Raw genomic sequence first — 21455 nt, forward strand, 5'->3', positions numbered from 1 at the left:
CAAGCGTTTCAGCGGGTCTGTGAAGTTGCCCCATATTCCAAGACCCAAAATGAAAATATGCATGCTTGGTGATGCCCAGCATGTTGAGGAGGTACGGTAGTTAGTTGTATTTAAACTTTGCTTTACGGAAGTAGAGAGTATGAGAATTTTTTAGTTTTTTAGCAGTTGTGTTACTTTGGTTGCTATTGTGATAAAGTAGTATTGATCTATATATCTTTTTCTTCTTTCACGAGGGTGTTTTTAGATAGTTTTGGATTGTTTTTTCGCTATTGACATGCACCCAGGTCTTCCTTGCTATAAATTTTATTAGGAACTCTTTTGCTTGGTCCAAATGTTGAATTTTGCATGTATGGCTATGTCATCTACACTGTTTTGATGTGATTTGGAATTGTTTCTTCAGGCAGAGAAGATCGGGCTTGAGTCCATGGATGTGGAAGCACTGAAGAAGTTGAATAAAAACAAGAAATTGGTGAAGAAGCTAGCAAAGAGGTACCATGCTTTCTTGGCCTCAGAAGCAGTTATTAAGCAGATTCCACGTCTCTGGGGACCTGGTCTTAACAAGGCAGGCCAAGTACCTTTAGCTATTGCAACTGTAAATCTGTTCATCATATCTTATTTATGTGACTCATTGTAAGTAGTATTCCATGTTGTACTGAATGTTCAAGATGTCCCTTTTAGAAGAATCATAACCTTGAAAATTAATTTTATAATTTTGATTTAACTTGAAAAAGGTTCCTAATTGATTGCATTTGTTTGTATGCTAATTGTTATACACAATTGATTGATCAATGAAATGGTTGTACTTGCTTGAATAATTTGACCTTGTAGAGGGCTTTTCTGATTTCTTACTTGGAACTCTTATGTAGTTATGTAGTTCATGCATATATGCAGGGGCACAGTTGTGATAGGCCTGATGGTTTTTACATTTAACACAGTACAAGCATTGTGATTAGGGAGTGGGTTAAATGCTATTATTGTCGTTGCTTATTTGGACTATTACGATGCAGTAAGGTTTCCTATCTTGTGACTCACCAGGAGTCACTTGAAGCCAAGGTTAACGAGACTAAGGCTACAATTAAGTTCCAATTGAAGAAGGTTCTCTGCATGGGTGTTGCAGTGGGTAACATTGACATGGAGGAGAAGCAGATATTTCAAAAACGTGCAAATGAGTGTCAATTTCCTTGTTTCCCTTTTGAAAAAGAATTGGCAAAATGTAAGTCCCGTTTACATGTTCATGGTTTTTGTTGATAGATGCCGATTTTGGTAATTGGGTTTGCTTATATGTTGTTTTTGTGATTGTATCAGGTGAGGTGCTTGTTCTTGAAGAGCACCATGGGAAAGCCACAACGTAATCTTTTTAAGAAGTTAATAAACTTTTGTTATTGAATTCGTAGAATGACCAGTTGTGATGGAGCAGAAAACTATTCAAAACTTCCCAGAAATGGGAATTTTTTTGTTTTCTCTTTTTGCGACGTTGAAATCGGATTTATTATTATGGATACTCTTTTGTATTTGTTTACTTCAGATTATTGCCCATTATATGTTCCTTGAGATTGCTCTTAATTAGTAACATCTACTATCGGGTTGCTCTTCTTAAAATTTTTCTCTATAATTATTTTAATCCAAATAAGGAAATTAGTAAATCTCTGAATACTCCTTGAATTTTTTTGGGAAGATATAAGAACAATAATTTATTAGTAAAAATACCATTTTCTTTCCTGTTATCGACTCTTTATATATAAGATGTCGACACATCAGTTCGAGATTCACGTAACTAAATATTTTAAATTGTAATTTAGTTGAAGAAATCTAATTGGTGCTTGCACAAATTTGAATAGTAATAAAAATGTATAAAGGTCAAAGGTCTTATATTTGAATCTCTTGTAACAAGGTCTTTAAATTTCTTTATTTATAATTTTTATATATAAAAAAAGCTTACTAATAAACCTAGTTAAGTGACCTTTTATGGTTGGTATTCATCATTTTCCACAAAAGTTATAATAATTTGTTATTATCATACATATTATTTTTTTTTGAAATAATCTCATTAATTTTTACTACTACTCCTTCCTCTAATTCATTAAATACATAATTAACTTTTAATTAAATATACAATTCACTAGCCTTCCTTGCGACTTGTTTTTTTTCGTGTATTATTTTTATTAACACCTAATTATTTGTAGGGTATTAGAATTGTACCTCCGCACTAGTCAGGCAGTCGGTCCAATCGTCCACCACTAATTAATTTATTTGAAAAAGAGGGCATGCAATTTAAATTATAACATAGGTTGACCGGTGGCGCATCAAAATAACTAAATACAGTATGTGCCCGCCAGATAACACTTTAATTAGCTTATTCTTTTGAAAGTAGGTATATGACAATATAATAATTTATTGAATTTAAGTAATTAGCTTATTGAATTTATGTCATTATCGCACGTCCATAAATTACTCTGAGGGATGTCTAATCTGAAAATATGTTTTTTTTTCCTTGTAATCTGGAAATATGTTACTAATTACATACTTTTTTTCAGAAGTTATTTTTGGTGTATTATTGTTTCTTACATCCGAATATTTTAGTAATATTGTCAATGGCCGCGTATGCACGTACGTGAATTGTAACAATAATAATGAATTGAAATGGAGAATATTGATGCGAGTACCAAAATAAATTGGACCGTTTAGGTAGCCGTGGTGTGGGGACCACGACGTATAAATAATTTTTCGGTAAAATGGCCAAAAAGTAAACGAAAGGAAGGGGCTGAGCTAAGCAGGAGGTTGGCGGCACCATTTTTAGGGTATTCCTCTCTCTCATAAATATTAACGGCACTGCCCTGCTGCGCTGCACCCAACTCAAAGAGGCGTTGCGTCTTTCTCTCTCACTTCACAGCTTCAGGTAAAAATGCTTGCTAGTTTTCGTGCTCTTGTTTGTTCATACCTCGCTATTTCCGCCTCCACTTCTTAATTTTAATAAACAATTTTGTGTTTTCGGATGGATCGGGGCTGGATCTCGAAAGCCTCTGATGTTTCGTTATTGTTTTTCTTTTTTTGAAGATTTATGTTTGGTTCTGTGTTTATTAAATTGACGCTTTTTGCGTGATGTTTGCGTTTTTGTCTCTTTGTTGTTCACTTTTATGATCGGATTGCGGTGTTTGGTTGAGGAAGGGGATCTTTGTAAATTTCTTTCGGACTGATTACTGATTGTTGGTAGATTGAGCTGATTTTGATTAGCATAGCCTGCATGTGTATGAATTTTAATTTTAATTGTGCTCTCTATGCAAAACTTTGTTTTCGTGTGGTCGGAGGAGGATTTTTATCAGATTACGAATGAGTTTTTGCTGCCGTAATCCCTGATTTACTGATGACTGATGATTGAGTAGCTAGTTTGGACGGGTGATGGTGATTGTTTATGAGCAATACGATATGAATTCGTAGGTTTGAGGATATATTTTTTGAATTATGCTGTAGAAAATGTTTTGACTTTGGGGAGTAAATTGGAGTCTTGTGTATTTGGTTTGCCAAGAAAGGAGTCTTGTGTATGTTAGGTTGCTATTTGAGTTTTGATTAGCTAATCTTATTGTAGTGGAGCTTCGAGTGAAGGGCATGGCGCCATGTGCTCGCTCTTCTCATAATGCTCCAAACATCTAACGCTTCGTTGCTGTGAAAATGGATGACCAAATCTGGCTTCCACCATTATGGCCATCTGCGACAGGCATATATGTATCTCTTATATATTGCCAATTAGTCACTTTTGTGGAGATTGCATAAATTGAAATGATTCTGAAAAGAAGGCATTTGATTTTTGTACTGCATAGTTACACACATGATAACTTTCTGTCTTCTTGATCACTCTTATCTTGACACAACTAACACGTTATAAGACTGCCTAGACGCATTCTCTTTAGCTTTGGTCAGATGGATTTGATAGTCTTTTGATTTCACTTGTCATCATCAACGAGCATTCTCTCAGATTAAATGCCTTTTGCAGGAGAACGGAACATGGCAACTGCAAGGGCTTCCCACAGTTTCCATCTTTGGAAGTGCGCCTCGATGCCAAACCACAAGCGCCTTTGTCAAGATACCGTCCTCTCTGGGTTCCGTAAAGAGCACCTCTAGAATCTTTGGCTTGAAGGCAAAGCCAGATTTCAAGGCAACTGCCATGGCTGTGTACAAGGTGAAATTGGTTGGGCCGGATGGTGCTGAGTGCGAGTTTGAGGCACCCGACGACTGCTACATCCTCGACTCTGCTGAGTCAGCTGGAGTTGAACTCCCATACTCATGCAGGGCTGGAGCATGCTCCACCTGTGCTGGGAAAATGGTGTCGGGGGCTGTCGACCAGTCTGATGGCTCGTTCCTAGACGACAAACAGATGCAGGAGGGCTACCTGCTGACCTGCGTTTCCTACCCGACTTCAGACTGTGTGATTCACACACACAAGGAGAGTGATCTGTACTGATTACCATGATCTCTCTCTCTCTCTTTTTTTATCAGACAAAAAAAACGAGAAACTATGTTTTCTGGCTGTAGGTTTGAATATCAAGTCGTGCTTTCTTCAGTCAGCAAACTCTTGTAATCTTGTTTTTGTGCTTATGTCATATGTTTATGTTGGAAATAGAGGAGGGTGTGTTCTCTGTGCTTTTATTAATTATGTTTTGTCCAATTTATTACAGCAGTTAAATAAAGTAATGGCAGTCGATTGAAACAATGGATGGTTCTTGTACGCAGGCAAAAGACGTGTAGAATTTGGACATTCGTGGGATTGATTAATTTAAAACAAAAATCAAAGAAGTTGGAATTAAAAATTCAAGAGTTGGTGTAAATGGGCTGAAAGTCTAGCAACTTGAAAAGGACTAAAAAATACCAGATGGGATCTTCTGTCCCATAATTTAGTGTGTACCACTCTTAATTTGTCTATTTTATAATTATTTATTGTAAAAATAAAAAATATTATTATATTATAAACTCTAATTAATATTTATAACTAAAAATTGAAATTAAAAAAAAATTATATACCCTAACTTTAAATTAATTAACCCAAATAATCAATTATTAATTCAAATAAATATAAAATAATTATAAACCCTAATTAGATGAGTGAACCATTGTTAATTATCTTCTTATTATATTAAAACATAACAAATTAAAATTGTAGAAAATATAATTAAAAATTATAATAAATTAAGAGTGGTACACGGTGATACACATTAAATTATGGGAGAGAGGATCCCATGTGAAATACTATAGGTCTCGTAATTGATGTAAACAAAAAAAGGTTAAAAAAAAGGATAGAAAAAAAGATGATCAATGTGTGTAGAAGATGTGAGTCAATGACTCAATATCCAATTTATGGGCCCAAATATCATGTTCCATTATGGGCCAAAACATAGGTCCAATTCAGAAATAACTTAAAATACTCCAACCTACAAAAGCTCAAAACTGAATAAGTAAAAACAAATAGACACTTCAATCGAATAAGGAAAAAAAAGGAAATTTGGAAATTGTTTTTCACATCCTCAAATATTGAAAAGGTGAAAAGAGAAATGGCTTTGTATAATACAATTTTAAAATCGTGTCCGAACATATAGTATTAATTTCGAAATAATAGGAGATATGGCGATGTAGGGCCAGGGAACTTTAGGTATACTTTTGTAGGAGGAAGTAAGAAGAATAAGAATAAAGGGGCCTTAATCCGGCCCATCACAAAAAGTTTCCCATATTTGCATTTTTTTTATTTGTGATGATAAGAGAAAATTGAACTTTTTAGGTGTGGGCGTATTTACCTCTTTATACACACAAGATCTTGTTGCACCTCAAATTCTCTCATCAACATCTATATGGAGTATGGGGTGACCCCCCCCCCCCCCCAAAAAAAAAAAAAAACAACACACACACACAAAATAGAAAAAATAAATCCATAACTTTGGGCCGTGTATTTTAAAATGTGTAGTTTATCACACAGTTTACACATGCAACCAACGATAAATGTGGTGCAAGCGTGTTTTATTAAATGGGATATGATATGAACTCAATGAGATAATTGATTAGGAGACAAATTTGATGGAGGATTATACAGGCTTGAATAATAATAATAATAATAATAATAATAATAATAGTAGTAGTAGTAATAATAATAATAATAGTTTGTGGGTTGTCTTAAGGTAGTAGAGCGAAAAAATGACTCCTCACTTGAAGAAACATGTATATATACACACCAAAATAATAATTGAGTATCTTGAATACGTGCATTTATAAAAGTGAGTTTATATGGACATTTACCTAAACAAGTAGCTTTTTTTACTACATTGATGATACTCCAAACCATCCCGAATTTATACTATAAATATTAGTTCAGGTTGGCAGGAACGTATGAAAATTATAAATTTATAAAATAAAATATGGAGTATTAAATTTATAAAAAGCTATAATAAATGTAATATTTGTTTCCTAAAACAAATTCTTGATATGATATTAACAATATATAAAATTAACAAAACAATGTCATGGACGATTATTATTATTATTATTATTAAATTATTTTAGGGCATAATGTATTTCACTATTTAAATAAAATCAAGTCAATATATTCAAAAATAAATTAATGCATATTAGGTAATAATTAATTAATCAAACATAATATAACTAATTTACTTTATATAAAGAAATAATGTATAACTATTAAGGAAAGAGAGTATGAAATTTGAAATATAAATTTCTTTCCATAAAATTCAGTCAAGAGTATAAATATCAAAATATATTTTAATTAATGATAATTTACTAAAATATTCTATTATATTTATACATAGTAGTATATACGAATAGATTTATCCTTTTTATTTTACCAAAAAAAGTAATTAAATTCTTGAAAAGGGACCAAATCGAAAAAAAAGGTGGATTCTTGATGTCAGGGGTATTTCCGGGAATCAACTCTTTCAATCTGCCCAACTGTTAACAGGTGATGAAATTTATCTCATCATTCAATCATGATTAAGACTTTCAAAAAGTTGGAGAAAAGAAAAGAAAAAAATAGGGAATCAGATTTCATTATAGAAACAGATGACTCCAGTTTTCTTACGTGGAAATAAACAACTGGAAAACATGTTCAAAAAAATCTTGGCAACTATGCAGCTTTCTTTCATTTTAATTTAAAAGCTAATTTTGCATCAACTTCACTTTCACACATTGTGAAATCTAATTTCTTATTTTAAATTGTTTCCAAATTATTATATTTGTGTGTATATATATACAGACATCGAAAAACAAAGATGTGCCGTGGCAGGAATTTTACAGAGAGTTGGCATATAGCTATGGCCACCCTTTGCAGGGTTCTTCTCCTCCTCCTCATTTTTTCAGGTTCTTTCTCTTATTTATTAGTAACCTTTTTAATTCTTATATATATTTTTTGCATTTCAATTTCAAGAAAAGATGGGATTTTTTGAGTTTTGCATGGGAAGTTCTCTCTCTCTCTCTCTCTCTCTCTTTGTGAGAGGTAATTAAACAGAAAGAAAAGAATAAGTGAATTCTTGGAATTTGATGTTTTAAGTGATTCTGTGGTGTTTGATGGAGTGAGTTTTGCTTTGATCAGACAGCACGGAGTGTTTATTTTCAAATCCTCAGAATTATAAATCAATGAAAATAATTATTTTTATCTATTTATTTAATAAGTGTAAAATGAATTGTATGTTGTGACAGTAGATGCTTGCTGATATTTGCACACAAAATCCATAGATTTCTGTTTTGGGATAGCATCTGTGATTCATTGCTAGTAGCATTTGATTCTTTGTTGATTGAAGTAGTGAAGTAATTTCTGTTTTGAGATAGCATCTGTGATTCTTGCAAAGTAGACAGTTTAATTTCTCTTCATTTATTGTCCTGTCATCAATATTTTCTTAGATTCATTCCATTTGCTATTTACCAAGAAAATCTTGCAAAGTTGACACCCTTTGTTCATTCATTTTTCTCTCATTACTCTGTGTGTGTGTGTGTGTTAGATTCATTCTATTTACTAAATTTACCAAGCAAATCTTGCTAAGTTGACAGTTTTTGTACATACATTAGAATACTTATTAGTTCCATGTGTGTGTGTGTGTGTGTGTGTTAGATTCATTTGTTAGCATCCGTGGGGTCGGAGTGGGAATCAACTACGGGCAGATCGCCAACAATCTCCCCGCCCCATCACGCGTGGCCTTCCTCTTGAGCTCTCTCAACATAAGCAGAGTGAAGCTCTACGACGCAGATCCAACCGTGCTCTCAGCATTCGCCAACACAGACGTGGAGTTTGTGATCGGCCTAGGCAACGAGTACCTGCAGAAGATATCCGATCAGGCCCAAGCTCAGGCCTGGGTCGAGCAGCACGTGAAGCCCTACACATCCCAGACGAAGATCAGGTGCATCACCGTTGGGAACGAGGTCCTCACGGGCAACAACACGCAGCTCATGTCGTACCTCCTCCCTGCTATGCAGTCAGTGAATGCTGCTGTCACCAATCTGGGGCTAAGCAAGGAGATATACGTGACCACGGCCCACTCATTCGCCATCCTCAGCAGCTCGTTCCCGCCCTCTGCAGGTGCATTCAGGCAGGACCTTGCAGAGTACATCCAAAGCATTCTCAATTTCCACACACAGACTCACTCACCCTTCCTCATAAATGCTTACCCCTTCTTTGCTTATAAGGACAGCCCTGACGAGATCTCACTTAGCTACGCGCTCTTCCAGCCTAGCCAGGGAATGGTAGACTCCAACACGAACTTGCACTATGACAACATGTTGTATGCACAGATTGATGCTGTTTATGCAGCCATCAAGGCAATGGGGCATACTGATATTCAAGTTAAGGTATCTGAGACGGGGTGGCCGTCTAAAGGGGATGCAGACGAGGTAGGGGCTACCCCGGAGAATGCTAGGTTGTACAACGGTAACTTGCTCAAACGGGTACAGCAGGATCAAGGCACCCCAGGTAAGCCATCAGTGCCAGTCGACATCTATGTGTTTGCGCTGTTTAATGAGGATTTGAAGCCCGGCCCTGTCTCTGAACGGAACTATGGGCTGTTCTATCCCGATGGCACTCCTGTGTACAATGTGGGACTCCAAGGCTATCTTCCTCGTATGGAATATTCGTGTTCGAAGAGAAATGTGAGTTTGTATTTGCTTGTGTTAGGTATATAATATTTGTCTATGATGCTATAGGTGACCTGTTTGAATTGATTGATTGATTGATTCTTGTTTCTTGCTTGCAGGGGATGCGTTTCTTGAACTTATTGCTCGTTCCCGTTGCATTATTTCTGCGTTTTCTATAGCAAGAACGAGCGTATTGTGTTATCTACAAGTCTGAAAATGATGGAGAGAACAAGGAAGCTTTCAAAATCCTTTGCCTTGGATAACTTCGCAGGTAATGAGGTTTATGTTGTTATATTAAAATAGATATAATTATACAGTGTCTAAAAATGTGGATGAAAATGATGCAGTTGATAAGAACATGACTGAACCACAATGAGTTTTTTTTTGATGACCTAAATGATAAGATAAGATTGCTTGGCATTATTGTTTAGTAGATAACATATATATGTTGAGCGGTCTCTGTCAATTGTCATTAGTAGTTGCAATAATGCATATTTGAATCTTAGTGTGATAGGTTCCTATATTTCACCACAAAAGTCCATTTGATGTTTGCATCAAGAAAGAAGCCTCAAATCATATTTCATAATGCTGCATTTCTTTTGTTTGATGTTTTGTCTCTAGTAGTGATTCCCACCTTGGCTTGAGTTCACATTGTGTGTGTTTTTAAATCTCTTTATCCTTTTTCTGCAAATGGAATATGTTGCATCAACTTGACTGTGGAGTATCTTTGGATGCTTTTCTTTTCATCGTCACGACGTCGTGAGCCCGAGAGAAAGGCTAGCGTCGGATCACGACGTGTGATTCTCAGGAGTGCACATTCAATTAATCCGGTCGATTTTGCTCAGAATAACCAATTTCTCTGAAAAACCAGCTTAACCGGATCAAATCAGATCCGGTGACCTAACAGAATTAACTAACTGAACACTTAAAAAAAAATATTTTGATTTGCTAATAAAACTTGATTATTATATTGTTATTAATACTGTATTATGCATATATTATTTTTTGGTGTGTTCGGTCGGAAAAATAACAAATCGACTGAATGTTTGGTTTTTGCAGGTGAAAAATATGAGCTGAAGAGATTTTTGTCAGTACTACGCTATAACATTATACACGAGAATTGAAGATTTGTATACTAAATATGATTCGGATACACTTTGATTTAACAGCTAATTCATTCATAGAAACTGAGAAATAAAAGTCATCTTTGTGACTAAATGATGATTTACACCATTTGACTATAGTATAACTCTTAATTTTAATTTAAGGATATAACATTGTGTCTTTGATCTTTTTGTTCTTTTTTTTTCTTTCCTTTTTGAGGCATTATTTTGTCGACATCAATCAAATATTCATTGATGATCAGCCCAATATTTTTGGCACGTAGCCTTTTTGGCTACCGCTGAAATGTGAAGTTACAGGTCGAGTTTGGATTAGATCCGCAATATACTACATTACATCGTATCCTAATCATATTTTTGTTATTTAATCACATATATAATTATACCATTATTGAAATAGATTTGTAATAAAGGAATTCGACTAAGGTTAACTCTTTATATGTGTATTTAAACTTCGATGTTGATTGTATATTTATGATGCAATTTGAAGTAGACAAGTAGCTGCAACTGCTCCATTAATGTAAAAAGGAGACAAAGCTTTAGGTATGAGCTTGAAAAGATGATAAAGACAATTATGTATGCAAATTGGTTTTTCTGTTACATCAAAGAACCATGTGTGAACATTTATGATGTGATTTGATGCAGTTTCATACTCTCTTTATCGCAATTAATAGGCCATAGGATTTGGGCACAAAAATTAATAAATGAATTGTTTATAATAGAACATCAGAGATAAAGTAATTTTTTGTAGTAGAAAGAAATAAAGATATTCTTAAGAGAAAAATGAAGATATTTTTTTTAAGTGAAAAAAAAAGGATCTAAATAAATGAGTTATATAGAATGTTTGATATATATTGATTTTTCATTTTAAGAAGTGGACTATTGAAATGAGACGTCCAAATAAGAAAATGTGGTTTCTTGAATCAAAACGAATGACATAATATTTAGAGATATTATTGAATTGTAATTTGAACTTTGATCTTATAGTGACTTTGTAATCTGAATTTAAAATATTATAAATATAACATGTATTTATTTCCTTTTTCCACTTAATAGCACGAGTCCTAATTTCTAAACAAGTTAAGAGATATTTCATTAAATTTTTAGTATTTAAGTGCTCGTTTGATTCAAGTAGAAGAATGGAAAGAGAATGAAATCAAATAAAGGAGTTGGATGGTAACAATAATATTTTTTTATTTGTTTTTTGGTCAAGCAAAATTTCAATAGAACCAAGGTACCAGAGGTACCAAAACAAGTCTTACAAAACTCGCGAGATAAGATCGTCTGAACACCACATGGATAAATCCATCTCGAAATCTAGGATGCCAAAAATTTTACTCCAACACCAAGAACGAATCTTAATCTCCATAACCAAGGTTTTTACCTCCCAATCTTTTCCTTCGAAAATCTTCTCGTTCCGCTTTCTCCACATAAGCCAAATGCATCCCACCCAGATTGTCTTGAGCAAATTCCTGACTTTCTTCTCTTTGCCGCACTCGCTAAACACTGCCCAGTGCATAGCGGCCGATGGGGGCCGTGCCGAGCTAATCCCTGTCCATTTCTGTATCTCGTCCCACAACTCTGTGCTTTAGAACATGAAGTAAACAGGTGATTCAGATTATCACCGTGAGCATGACAACATGGGCATTCTTGGTCCTCGTCTCCCAACATAATATTCCTCTTCCTTAAGTTGTCGGTCGTTGGAAGGCGGTTTTGCAACAGTCTCCAAGCTGTGACAAGTGCTTTTTGCGGTGCAACCGTCTTCCACACCGACGCCATAGATTTCACCTCTGAGCTTTGGCTTTGGTTCACACTCCTCTTTGATTTAATCGTGTCATAGGCTGATTTAGTGGAATACCTTCCGTCCGGGGCCACTCTCCAAGTCCAGCCATCTTCCGTGCCTGCAGTTGGAGCAAAAGAAGAAATAGCATCCATTAGTAAATTCACCGCCTCCCTCTCACAATCCCGGAGCTCTCTCCGCCACTTAAAATCCCAGACCCACACCCCCTCAACCCACATTCCCGACTCACGGACACTAACTTTCCTATTTTCACAAAGCCGATAAAGCCTAGGAAATGTGATATTAAGAGGATCCACGCCCACCCATGTATGCTCCCAGAACTTAGTGCCTCGTCCGTCTCCCAATCTCCGTTTGATGTTCTCCGTAAACCAACTCTCAACTCCCCTCCCAGCCACGACAACGATTTTGGACCACCAACCATTTTTCAGCCCTCTATTCCCCCTAAGACTCAAGCCTCCCTCCTCCCACTCTAATTCGCCATATATAGAGTTCACCACCCTAGTCCACAGAAGCCCATTCCCTTCCCAATACCTCCAAATCCATTTCAACACAAGTGTTAAATTAACCTACTCAAGATTTCGAAAACCCAGCCCCCACTCCTTTTGACTAAGACAAAGATCACTCCACTTAACCCATGGAATGCTCCTATTGATCTCATTCCCACCCCACAAAAATTTACAAAAAATGGAGTTCAAAGATCTCATAGTAGCTTTTGGAATAAACGAGAAGAAGAGCTGATAGATGGGGGATCGCTTGCAGTACCGCTTTCACCAGTGTGATTCTGTCGGCCAGGGAGAACTTTGAATTCTTCCACCTTTCAATTCTCTTCCTCACTTTTTCCACCAAAAAATTCCAATCAACAATGCTTTTGCTCTTACCTCCAACCTTGACCCCCAAGAATTTAAACGACGCTTTATCGACGTTACACTGGAGCTTTGACGTCATTCTTTCGGTAATTGCATCATCCACGCCAATTCCCACCAAACAACTTTTTCCAAAGTTCACTTTCAGACCAGAAAGGAGTTCAAAGATTTTCAAGATATATTTTACCGCCTCGGCATCCCTCTCACTATTCTCCATGATGAAAATCGTGTCATCAGCATATTGCAAGTGAGAGAGCTTCACCTTGTCTCTACCAACCTCAGCCGGCTGAACCAAGTCCATAGTCACTGCACGATCGATGAGGAAGAGGAAATGAGACAGGGGGTCTCCCTGTTGGAGGCCCCTTTCCAAGTAGAATTCCCCCGACGGTGAGCCGTTTATCAAGACGTTCGCTGATGCTGAAGATAAGCAACCCTTTATCCACTTCCTCCAAATTGAATCAAAGTTCAATCTCTCAAGCATGGCATCGAGAAAGTCCCATTCAACCGAATCGTAGGCCTTAGCGAAGTCTATCTTGAAGAGCGTTCTCCCTTTGCCGCATTTTCTTGCTTCATTGATAACTTCATTCAAAACAATCACTCCATCAAGAATATATCTGCCACTTATGAATGCACTTTGATTTTCTGAAATGATGGAGCTCATGACCATTCTGATTCTGCCCGCAAGAACCTTTGCGATGACTTTATAGATACTCCCAGTTAAGGAGATTGGCCGAAAGTCCTCAATGGAACCACATTCCTTCTTTTTTAGGATAAGAACAATTTACGAAGAGTTACCTCCTCTAGGTATCTTACCATTCTTGTGAAATTCCTTCATAAGGAGGAGGAAATCTTTTTTTATGGTCTCCCAAGCCGATTTCCAGAATTTGTAGTTGAAGCCGTCCGGCCCCGGGCTTTTGTTTGCTTCGCAGCTCTACACTACATCTTTTAATTCATCTTCTGTGAACGGTCTAACAAGCCAAAGCTTGTCTTCAGTAGAGAGTCTTCGAGCCGCGAAATCAGGAGGAATAATCGGTAGGATTCTATCTTTTCTTCGGAAGAAGTTCCCAAAGAACTCCGATACCTTGGCATTAAGAGCACCTGGTTCGTCAATCCACTGTTCTCCAAACCACATACCGGCAATCTTATTTTTCCTCATCTGCCCAGCAATCACCTTGTGAAAAAAGTGAGAATTGATATCTCCTTCATTCAACCATCGGCTCTTAGCTTTCTGCCCAAGAAGCCCATTTTTGTTCCTTGTATGAAGAATGATCTTGGCTCTCACCTCGTTCCTCTTAATAACCTCCTGCTCATCAAGGCCGAAAACATCATCAATCGCATCCCATTGTTGTAATTCCTCCTTGCCCCTCTTGATCTCATTATCGATGAGCCCAAAAGTTGACTTGTTCCACTCTTTCAGAGCCACCTTCAACGCCTTCAGCTTTTCCTTGAAAACAAAGAAACCCCACCCCTTTACCCTTGTTTCTTCTCACACCTTTTGAATCAATTGATTGAACTCCGGGTGTGTAGTCCATGCATTTATGAACCGGAACGGCTTTGGCCCCCAATCCACTATCTTCGTAGATAGTAAAATCGGGCAGTGGTCCGACACGGATCTCTGTAAACACTTCTCAACAGTTGACGGCCAAGAATCAAGCCAACAATTATTCACCAAAAATCTATCCAATTTGCTCTTGCATTTGCCGTTCGCTTGATATCATGTGAACTTCCTCCCCTGTGTTCTAACTTCTGTCAGCTCGCTATCTCTAATGAAGGCGTCAAACCTCCTCATATCTGCAGTATCAAAGTTTTCGCTCTTTCCAACCCTTTCGCCTCGCTCCCTGATTGCATTAAAGTCTCCCATAATACATAAACACCTATCTCTGTTCTGCTCAGCTAAGATCTGAAGCTTATCCCACGATTCAGCCTTTTCACGAGCAACATTAGACGCATACACATTAATAAGGCAGTAGCTTAAGTTACCTGCTTTTCCGACCCCATTGATGATCACCGCTCCCTGCATATCCCACGAACTCGTTGCTGTAAAATGGTCCTTGTTCCATGCACATAAAATTCCCCCAGACCTGCCTTCCGCATCCCTTCTTGCCAAACCGTAATTGTTCCTGCCCCACCATCCATTGCACATTTCTCCCTCCATGGATTCCATTTTTGTTTCCTGGATAAAGCATAGGTCGACTCGCTGCTGTCCAATAACATCCCGGACATCTCGTTTCTTCGCAGAGCTCCCCAAGCCTCTAATATTGTAAGATAAGAAATTCATGATTAAACAGCTCTGACCTCTCCCAGCTCGCCGTTTGGTTGGTTTTGTGACCTAAATTGCTCCTCCATAACTGCATCATTAAGATCGGTTGATAATCTAAGTTTTTTGCCAAAATTCCAGATGTCCCTGCCCTCCTCAGCGTATTGCTCTTGGCCTTGTCTCGCCTGAATTCCGTACTCACACGCGTCATTGGCCCCATCTTCTCCGTGGAAAACCTACTCTGATTCCAGCTGTGCTATGAAATTCCTCCACTTCTTCTTTTCACCCACCTTCGACATGTGTTTTCTAACCATTATTTTTATTGACTGTTTGGTTAAACAATGAAAATAAATTATTAGAGCATCCACAGCAGATCCCTCAAAACTAATCCTAACTTTAAATTTGAGCTAAAATAATAAAAAGTGAGATAAAATGATCATCCAACAGATCACCTATATTAAGTTGGGCTCACAAAAAAAATTTACACTCCCTCAAATTTAATCCTAAATTTACACCCCCCTTAAATCTAATCCTAAATTTATAAAATAGATAATGAAAAATAAGAGAGCTGTTGTGCGCAATTGTAAAATATGGGTTAAAAAATAATTTAAAGAAGACTTTAGGAGTATTTTTAGGAGTAAAATTTTGAGAGATCTGTTGTGGATGCTCTTAGTTTGGAATTCCATTTCTTTTGTTTCCCCTCTATTTTGAAGGGTAACAAATTGGATGATTGAGTTAGCCATAAGTAAGAGTAATGGTTAACTCATTACTCAAACAAAACAACAAATAATGAATTCAATTAATTGAATCTATTTCCAACCACTAAAACCCACACTAAAAATACCCAACTAAATGTGGGCTAATAATGAGAGATCTGCTGTGGATGACTAGCATTGGTTTTAATGCATATTTCTTGAAGTTATATCATTATCAACCATCAGCTTAAGTTGCCAATTTTTTTTTTTTTTTTTTTTGACTTAAACCATCAAGTAAACAACGAAGACAAATACATTTTTTTTTAAGAATAAACACCCTACTTATAAATAAACCACCAATCAGTATCTTATACATGACGTTGTCCAAAAGTGACTAATATTTAATATACATGACATTTATTGATGATAATAAAATATAAAATACTACTCCCTCCGTCTCTTCACATTGTCTCACTTTTCATAATGAGATATCATATTACAAATGTCACATTCCTTTTTTAGTAACATATTCTCTCTCTATATCTAATATTTAAACAATTTTCACCAATTCACTTGATCTACTAATTACACATTTCTTAATCTCCGTGTCAAAAAATAATGAGACATTTGTAATGAAGACAGAAGGAGTAATATATAATAAAAATACAATATTAAAAATTCATATTTCAATTAGTTGCCATCTAAAAAAAATGTGAAGATAATCATCACATGCAAGCAGAGAATAGTTCAAATGAGTCAAGGTTCCACTGACACATTATGAGTTTGTTATGAAATATTATGAATTTGCTCTAAAAAATTATAAATTCAAAAAGTAAATTTTGCCACATCTCCAAGTCGAACCCTGAATCATGAATTTATTCATCAAATAGATAAATGAATGTACCATAGATTTTCACAATCTAAGAACTGAAAATAATTCCTATTTTATAGGAGACATATCTGCACTCATTTGAACCATTCCATATGCAAGCAAACACAATTATGTACCAAACACAATTATCAAAGAAAAATAAACGATGGAAGAAGTGTAGAGACAACAAAAAAGCTTTGCTCTTTTTTATACATGTACAAAGCTCTAGCAGAAAACCTATGCCGAAACCAAATCAAGAATAATGGAAGAGAACTACATGATCGAGAATACTAATCTGCAACGAGGAAAGGGAGGATCATGGACATGAACGTCTCGTAAGTTAGCGTCGCTGATCCCGTGTAACGCGTGTCTTTCTCCTTGAATTTCTCTGTCAAACCCTGAAAATGGATTCAAATACAATATAGAATAATAGCATCTAGTGTTCAAAATTGAAGACAAAATCACAATGAATATGTGAAAGGTTAGAAGATTCACTGAAACTGTTGCTCACCTTTACAATCATCCCACCTCTGAACCAAAAAGAGAAAAAGAGAAACCACTTAAGATACAGATGCAATAATAGGAATAAAAGCAATAGTTTCTTATGTTCATAAGCTTACTCAATAAAGCTGTCGAAACTTAGCTCTACCGGGCGCCTGCTGCCATCATCGTATCTGGAAATCAAGACTTGCAGAACAGAAGGTGGTACTGCATATCCAAGACTATATAGGGCATCCCTCAATTCCATAGCATCGATTTTCCCACTCCTATCTCGATCAAATCTTTCAAAAATTGCCTAAAATAGTGGAGAAAAGTTAACAATTCAATCAAACATCCTACTCCTCCACCCACCCCTGGGGGATTCCCGAAAAAGAAGAAAAAAAAAAAAGTCCCATAGTAATTAAATTAACAGTTAGACATCTGCAGATAAGGTTAAGCTCAGGTGCGGAGAGAGATTATATTTGATTATTAGTCTCATCTATTTTCCCTGGTTGCTTCCTACTAAATAATTCATCAAAAAGCATTGTCTCCTTGACTTAACAACGAGGTCTACAGAGGATACCTTAATGAAGGAAGAAATCATGTGCAAACTTGTAATATATCAAATTATCAATTTGCTTGAGAACGCATGTACATATTGAAGATTTTATTGAGCCAACTATTACACTCGGAAGTAAAAAGTTTCTGATTCCTTAACACATTTAAGAGAACCTTCTAAGCTAGAGACAATTAGACAAAACCAAATTGAACCATAATTCCGGAGATATTAATCTAATAAGCAATGGAACAAATCCATTTTCTAATTACACCCACAACTTTTCCCAAATTTATATCAAACATATGCATCATCTGATCCTAGAACTAGGCATGTGTTCAATAGGGCACGTGTTTCTTCATTGAAAGAACAAAGATCAAATCCTATAACAGACACAAAAATCATCCAAATAGACACCACAAAAGCATATTTAGTCCGTACGACACATTCAATCCCCCAAAACGAATAAAAGTTCAAGTACAGATATGGAAACAAGTGAACTAGAATCATCACAACAGACTATTAGACTAACAGATTTTCTTCTGCACATAAGATAAGAGATCATAGTCATATTAGGAATTTCAAGGTTACTAAATTACAAGCATACAATAAGTAATAGAATTTCTCATGCGTTGCTTTACTTGGTTAAAACAATCACTACCATGAATACATGTTAGTTAAACGAGAACCTGTCTCAAGCATACCGTACTGAAACTATACCATACAAAGTCTGATTCCAGTATATATCTATCAATTACTATATTTCTATTTTCTACTCACCCGCCATTGGCCAAGGCAACTCCAAATATCTGCAAACTCTTTCGGTCCTGCAAATTTTACCAAGAACCAATAGATGATGAAAAAATCGTTTCACTGAATCAAAATATCAAATACACAAAATATAATTAAAATGACCCTAACTCAGATTGCAATGAAAATGCAATCGAATCTCGCCCCCAATTTTCACACAAGAACCCTAACTCAGACAATTTACACAACTAACCAAATTACACTGCCCTTCACATGCTCGATTCGTCATCGCAAATTGACATCAAGTGAGCAAACTTTTGCTTTCCGGAAACAGCTAATACTAAACAAAATTCTAAAAAAGGAATGAAACAGAAACTGAAATTATCGGGCATGGCTTCCAAAATTAAAGAGAAAGGACCAACCGATTATAGAAGAAGATTCTCGGGGATTCCTGAAGAGAAAAATAAGCAAACGCAGAGTGCTAGGGCTGAATCTCTGGTAATTCCAAGCGAGCGCTTCTTGGAGCTCCTTCTCCTCAATGTAACCGTTTTGGTTCCTATCCACCATCTGGAAGCTCCGGATCACATCCGGGTGGGTGCCCGGGGGAAACGAGCTGTACGCGTTCGTCGGCGGAGACTGGTAATACCCGTAGCCTTGAGGAGGCGAACCCGACCCGAAGGAGCCGCTGTGGGTGTGGGTGTGGGTGTAGGCGATCGGAGCATCGGGCGGGGACGGCCGATACGGGTAGGCGACCCGGGGCTCGTCCGGGTCGGGTGCGGGTGGGGCTGATGGTTTGTTGCCGGAGGCGGACATTTCCACAGAAATTTTTCTCAAATTGATTTTTTATTTTTTCTTAAATTAGTTTTCGAGTATATTGTTGTCTCAGAGAAAGAACAGAGAAGGAGGATAGGGAAAATAAAGACTAAATTAGTGTGTTTTGTTTGAATAAAAAAATATAGCACTATATCTTCCTTCAAAAAAAAATTATATATACATATACTATATCTCTTATAAAAACAAAATGTCACTTCGTGAAGATAAATTGAGTTTATTTTGTAATGGAAAACGAAACATAAAAAAACAATGGAATAATAACTAGGAGTATATATGTATTACTAGTGGAATAATAACTAGGAGTATTTATGTATTCTAGTATTCCCTCCGTCTCATTTGATAATGACTTACTATTACTTTTGGATACGATTATTAAGAAGAAGGGTAATTTAAGGATAACAATGATATAAAATGGTGGAGTCCACAACTCTTTGTGAGAGAATGTGATTTCCTTTTACTCCCTCCGTCCACCAAAAAAACTCCCATTTGGGGTTCGGCACGGAGACTAAGAAAGCTGAAAAAGGTGGTGTAAAGGTGGTGTAAAAGACTAAAAGGGTAGTGTTTATGTATTGTGATTACTTTTACTAATCTTTCACTAGCTATTTGATAATAATAATAATAATAATAATAACAATAATAATAATAATAATAACGATAATAATAATAATAATAATAATAATAATAATAATGATAATAATAATAATAATAATAACAATAACAATAATAAGAATAATAACAATAACAATAATAATAACAATAATAATAATAATAATAACAACGATAATAATAACAACGATAATAATAACAATAATAACGATAATAATAATAACGATAATAATAATAATAATAATAATCATAATAATATCGATAATAATAATAATAATAACAACAATAATAAGGATAACAATAACAATAATAATAATAATAACAATAATAATAACGATGATAATAATAATAATAATAATAATAATAATAATAATAATAATAATAATAATAATAATAATAATAACAACAACAATAATAAGGATAACAATAACAAGGATAACAATAACAATAATAATAATAACAACAATAATAAGGATAACAATAACAATAATAATAATAATAATAATAATAATAATAATAATAATAATAACAATAATAATAATAACAATAATAATAACGATAATAATACTCTCTTCGTCCACTAATTCGTCCACTAATAACAACAATAATAATAATAATAATAATAATAACAATAATAATAACGATAATAATACTCTCTTCGTCCACTAATAATAATAATAATAATAATAATAATGATAATGATAATGATAATGATGATAATAATAATGATGATAATAAGGATAATAATAATAATAATAACAACAATAATAATAATAATAATAACAATAATAACAATAATAAGAATAATAATAATAATAATAATAATAACGATAATAATAATAATAATAATAATAATAATAATAATAATAATAATAATAATAATAATAATAACGATAATAATAATAACGATAATAATAATAATAATAATAATAATAACAAGGGTAGCAAATTTAATGGTAAAGGGTAGTAAAACTTAAAAAGAAGGGAGGGTATAAATGTCTAAAAAGCAGAATATGAGTTTTTTTGGTGGACAGAAATTTAAGGGCAAGTAGGAGTTTTTTTGGTGGACGGAGGGAGTATGAAATAGGCCAATATCAATGATTAAAAAGAAAAATGAGTCATTATCAATGAGACAGAGGAGTAATATGAAAATAAAATTTTAATAATAAAAATTTCACAATTAAAAAAAATAATATACTAAATTTTTCCACTGCCACTATTTTCTCCATCTAGCTCACTATTCTTATTCATCATTTAAACATTATCTCTCTCACACACTCTCTTCTCTTTCTATTAGAATGGTAACAATGATAACTTTTTGTCATACAAAAAAATTAATTTGAGATCTTTTAATCATTGCATCATGCAGAGTTGAAAAAAAATAAAAATAAAAATAGAAACTGACTGCTGAATTTAGAAGCCAGGTTTAACACACTGAACGAGAGAGAGAGAGAGAAAAAAAAAGTGGCAAAAGATTTCTCTTATCTCTTTCCATCTTTTCAAGAAT

At 35.1% G+C, this 21455-nt stretch overlaps 4 protein-coding genes across 7 annotated transcripts; 3 read left to right on the plus strand and 1 right to left on the minus strand.

The window, feature by feature from the left end:
- Positions 1–6: 6 nt before the first annotated feature.
- LOC131021744 (60S ribosomal protein L10a-3-like) lies at positions 7–1551 on the plus strand. The gene is made up of 4 exons (XM_057951026.1): positions 7–91; positions 401–571; positions 1012–1213; positions 1306–1551. Exons 1-4 carry the CDS (start codon positions 50–52, stop codon positions 1350–1352), a joined length of 462 nt encoding a protein of 153 aa, XP_057807009.1. The 5' UTR covers positions 7–49; the 3' UTR covers positions 1353–1551.
- Positions 1552–2742: 1191 nt separating this feature from the next.
- LOC131021745 (ferredoxin-3, chloroplastic-like) lies at positions 2743–4645 on the plus strand. 2 transcript variants are annotated; one of them, XR_009101052.1, is made up of 2 exons: positions 2743–2896; positions 3584–4645. XR_009101052.1 is itself a non-coding variant. In XM_057951027.1 (2 exons), exon 2 carries the CDS (start codon positions 4160–4162, stop codon positions 4454–4456), a length of 297 nt encoding a protein of 98 aa, XP_057807010.1. In that variant the 5' UTR covers positions 2743–2896; positions 3989–4159; the 3' UTR covers positions 4457–4645. The 2 variants fall into 2 exon arrangements, 1 of the variants encoding a protein (XP_057807010.1); XM_057951027.1 differs by having other exon boundaries at positions 3989–4645.
- A 2331-nt stretch (positions 4646–6976) lies between these two features.
- Positions 6977–10332, plus strand: LOC131021747 (glucan endo-1,3-beta-glucosidase 14-like). 2 transcript variants are annotated; one of them, XR_009101053.1, is made up of 4 exons: positions 6977–7350; positions 8099–9129; positions 9234–9385; positions 10174–10332. XR_009101053.1 is itself a non-coding variant. In XM_057951028.1 (3 exons), exons 1-3 carry the CDS (start codon positions 7263–7265, stop codon positions 9291–9293), a joined length of 1179 nt encoding a protein of 392 aa, XP_057807011.1. In that variant the 5' UTR covers positions 7027–7262; the 3' UTR covers positions 9294–10332. The 2 variants fall into 2 exon arrangements, 1 of the variants encoding a protein (XP_057807011.1); XM_057951028.1 differs by having other exon boundaries at positions 7027–7350; positions 9234–10332.
- A 6447-nt stretch (positions 10333–16779) lies between these two features.
- On the minus strand, positions 16780–19582 carry LOC131021748 (probable calcium-binding protein CML48). Of its 2 annotated transcripts, XM_057951029.1 has the most exons (5): positions 18931–19582; positions 18539–18585; positions 17343–17518; positions 17234–17252; positions 16780–17120 (listed from the first exon to the last, which is right to left on the minus strand). In XM_057951029.1, exons 1-5 carry the CDS (start codon positions 19319–19321, stop codon positions 17013–17015), a joined length of 741 nt encoding a protein of 246 aa, XP_057807012.1. In that variant the 5' UTR covers positions 19322–19582; the 3' UTR covers positions 16780–17012. The 2 variants fall into 2 exon arrangements, with proteins under 2 accessions (XP_057807012.1, XP_057807013.1); XM_057951030.1 differs by lacking the exon at positions 17234–17252 and having other exon boundaries at positions 18931–19529.
- Positions 19583–21455: the final 1873 nt, after the last annotated feature.

Source organism: Salvia miltiorrhiza, chromosome 4, assembly GCF_028751815.1.
Source record: "Salvia miltiorrhiza cultivar Shanhuang (shh) chromosome 4, IMPLAD_Smil_shh, whole genome shotgun sequence".
NCBI lineage: Eukaryota > Viridiplantae > Streptophyta > Magnoliopsida > Lamiales > Lamiaceae > Salvia > Salvia miltiorrhiza.

What these genes read in the sequence shown, in the direction of transcription:
- LOC131021744 (XM_057951026.1), top strand. Translation starts at nt 50, where the DNA reads ATGAAAATATGCATGCTTGGTGATGCCCAGCATGTTGAGGAG. An exon ending in GTCTTAACAAGGCAGGCCAA is followed by an intron (nt 572 to 1,011) that starts GTACCTTTAGCT and finishes CGATGCAGTAAG; the next exon opens with GTTTCCTATCTTGTGACTCA. An exon ending in TGAAAAAGAATTGGCAAAAT is followed by an intron (nt 1,214 to 1,305) that starts GTAAGTCCCGTT and finishes TGATTGTATCAG; the next exon opens with GTGAGGTGCTTGTTCTTGAA.
- LOC131021747 (XM_057951028.1), top strand. Translation starts at nt 7,263, where the DNA reads ATGTGCCGTGGCAGGAATTTTACAGAGAGTTGGCATATAGCTATGGCC. An exon ending in CCTCCTCCTCATTTTTTCAG is followed by an intron (nt 7,351 to 8,098) that starts GTTCTTTCTCTT and finishes TGTGTGTGTTAG; the next exon opens with ATTCATTTGTTAGCATCCGT. An exon ending in ATTCGTGTTCGAAGAGAAAT is followed by an intron (nt 9,130 to 9,233) that starts GTGAGTTTGTAT and finishes TCTTGCTTGCAG; the next exon opens with GGGATGCGTTTCTTGAACTT.
- LOC131021745 (XM_057951027.1), top strand. Translation starts at nt 4,160, where the DNA reads ATGGCTGTGTACAAGGTGAAATTGGTTGGGCCGGATGGTGCTGAGTGC.
- LOC131021748 (XM_057951029.1), bottom strand. Translation starts at nt 19,321, where the DNA reads ATGTCCGCCTCCGGCAACAAACCATCAGCCCCACCCGCACCCGACCCG. An exon ending in AGAATCTTCTTCTATAATCG is followed by an intron (nt 18,586 to 18,930) that starts GTTGGTCCTTTC and finishes TAAAATTTGCAG; the next exon opens with GACCGAAAGAGTTTGCAGAT. An exon ending in GTTGCCTTGGCCAATGGCGG is followed by an intron (nt 17,519 to 18,538) that starts GTGAGTAGAAAA and finishes CCACTATTTTAG; the next exon opens with GCAATTTTTGAAAGATTTGA.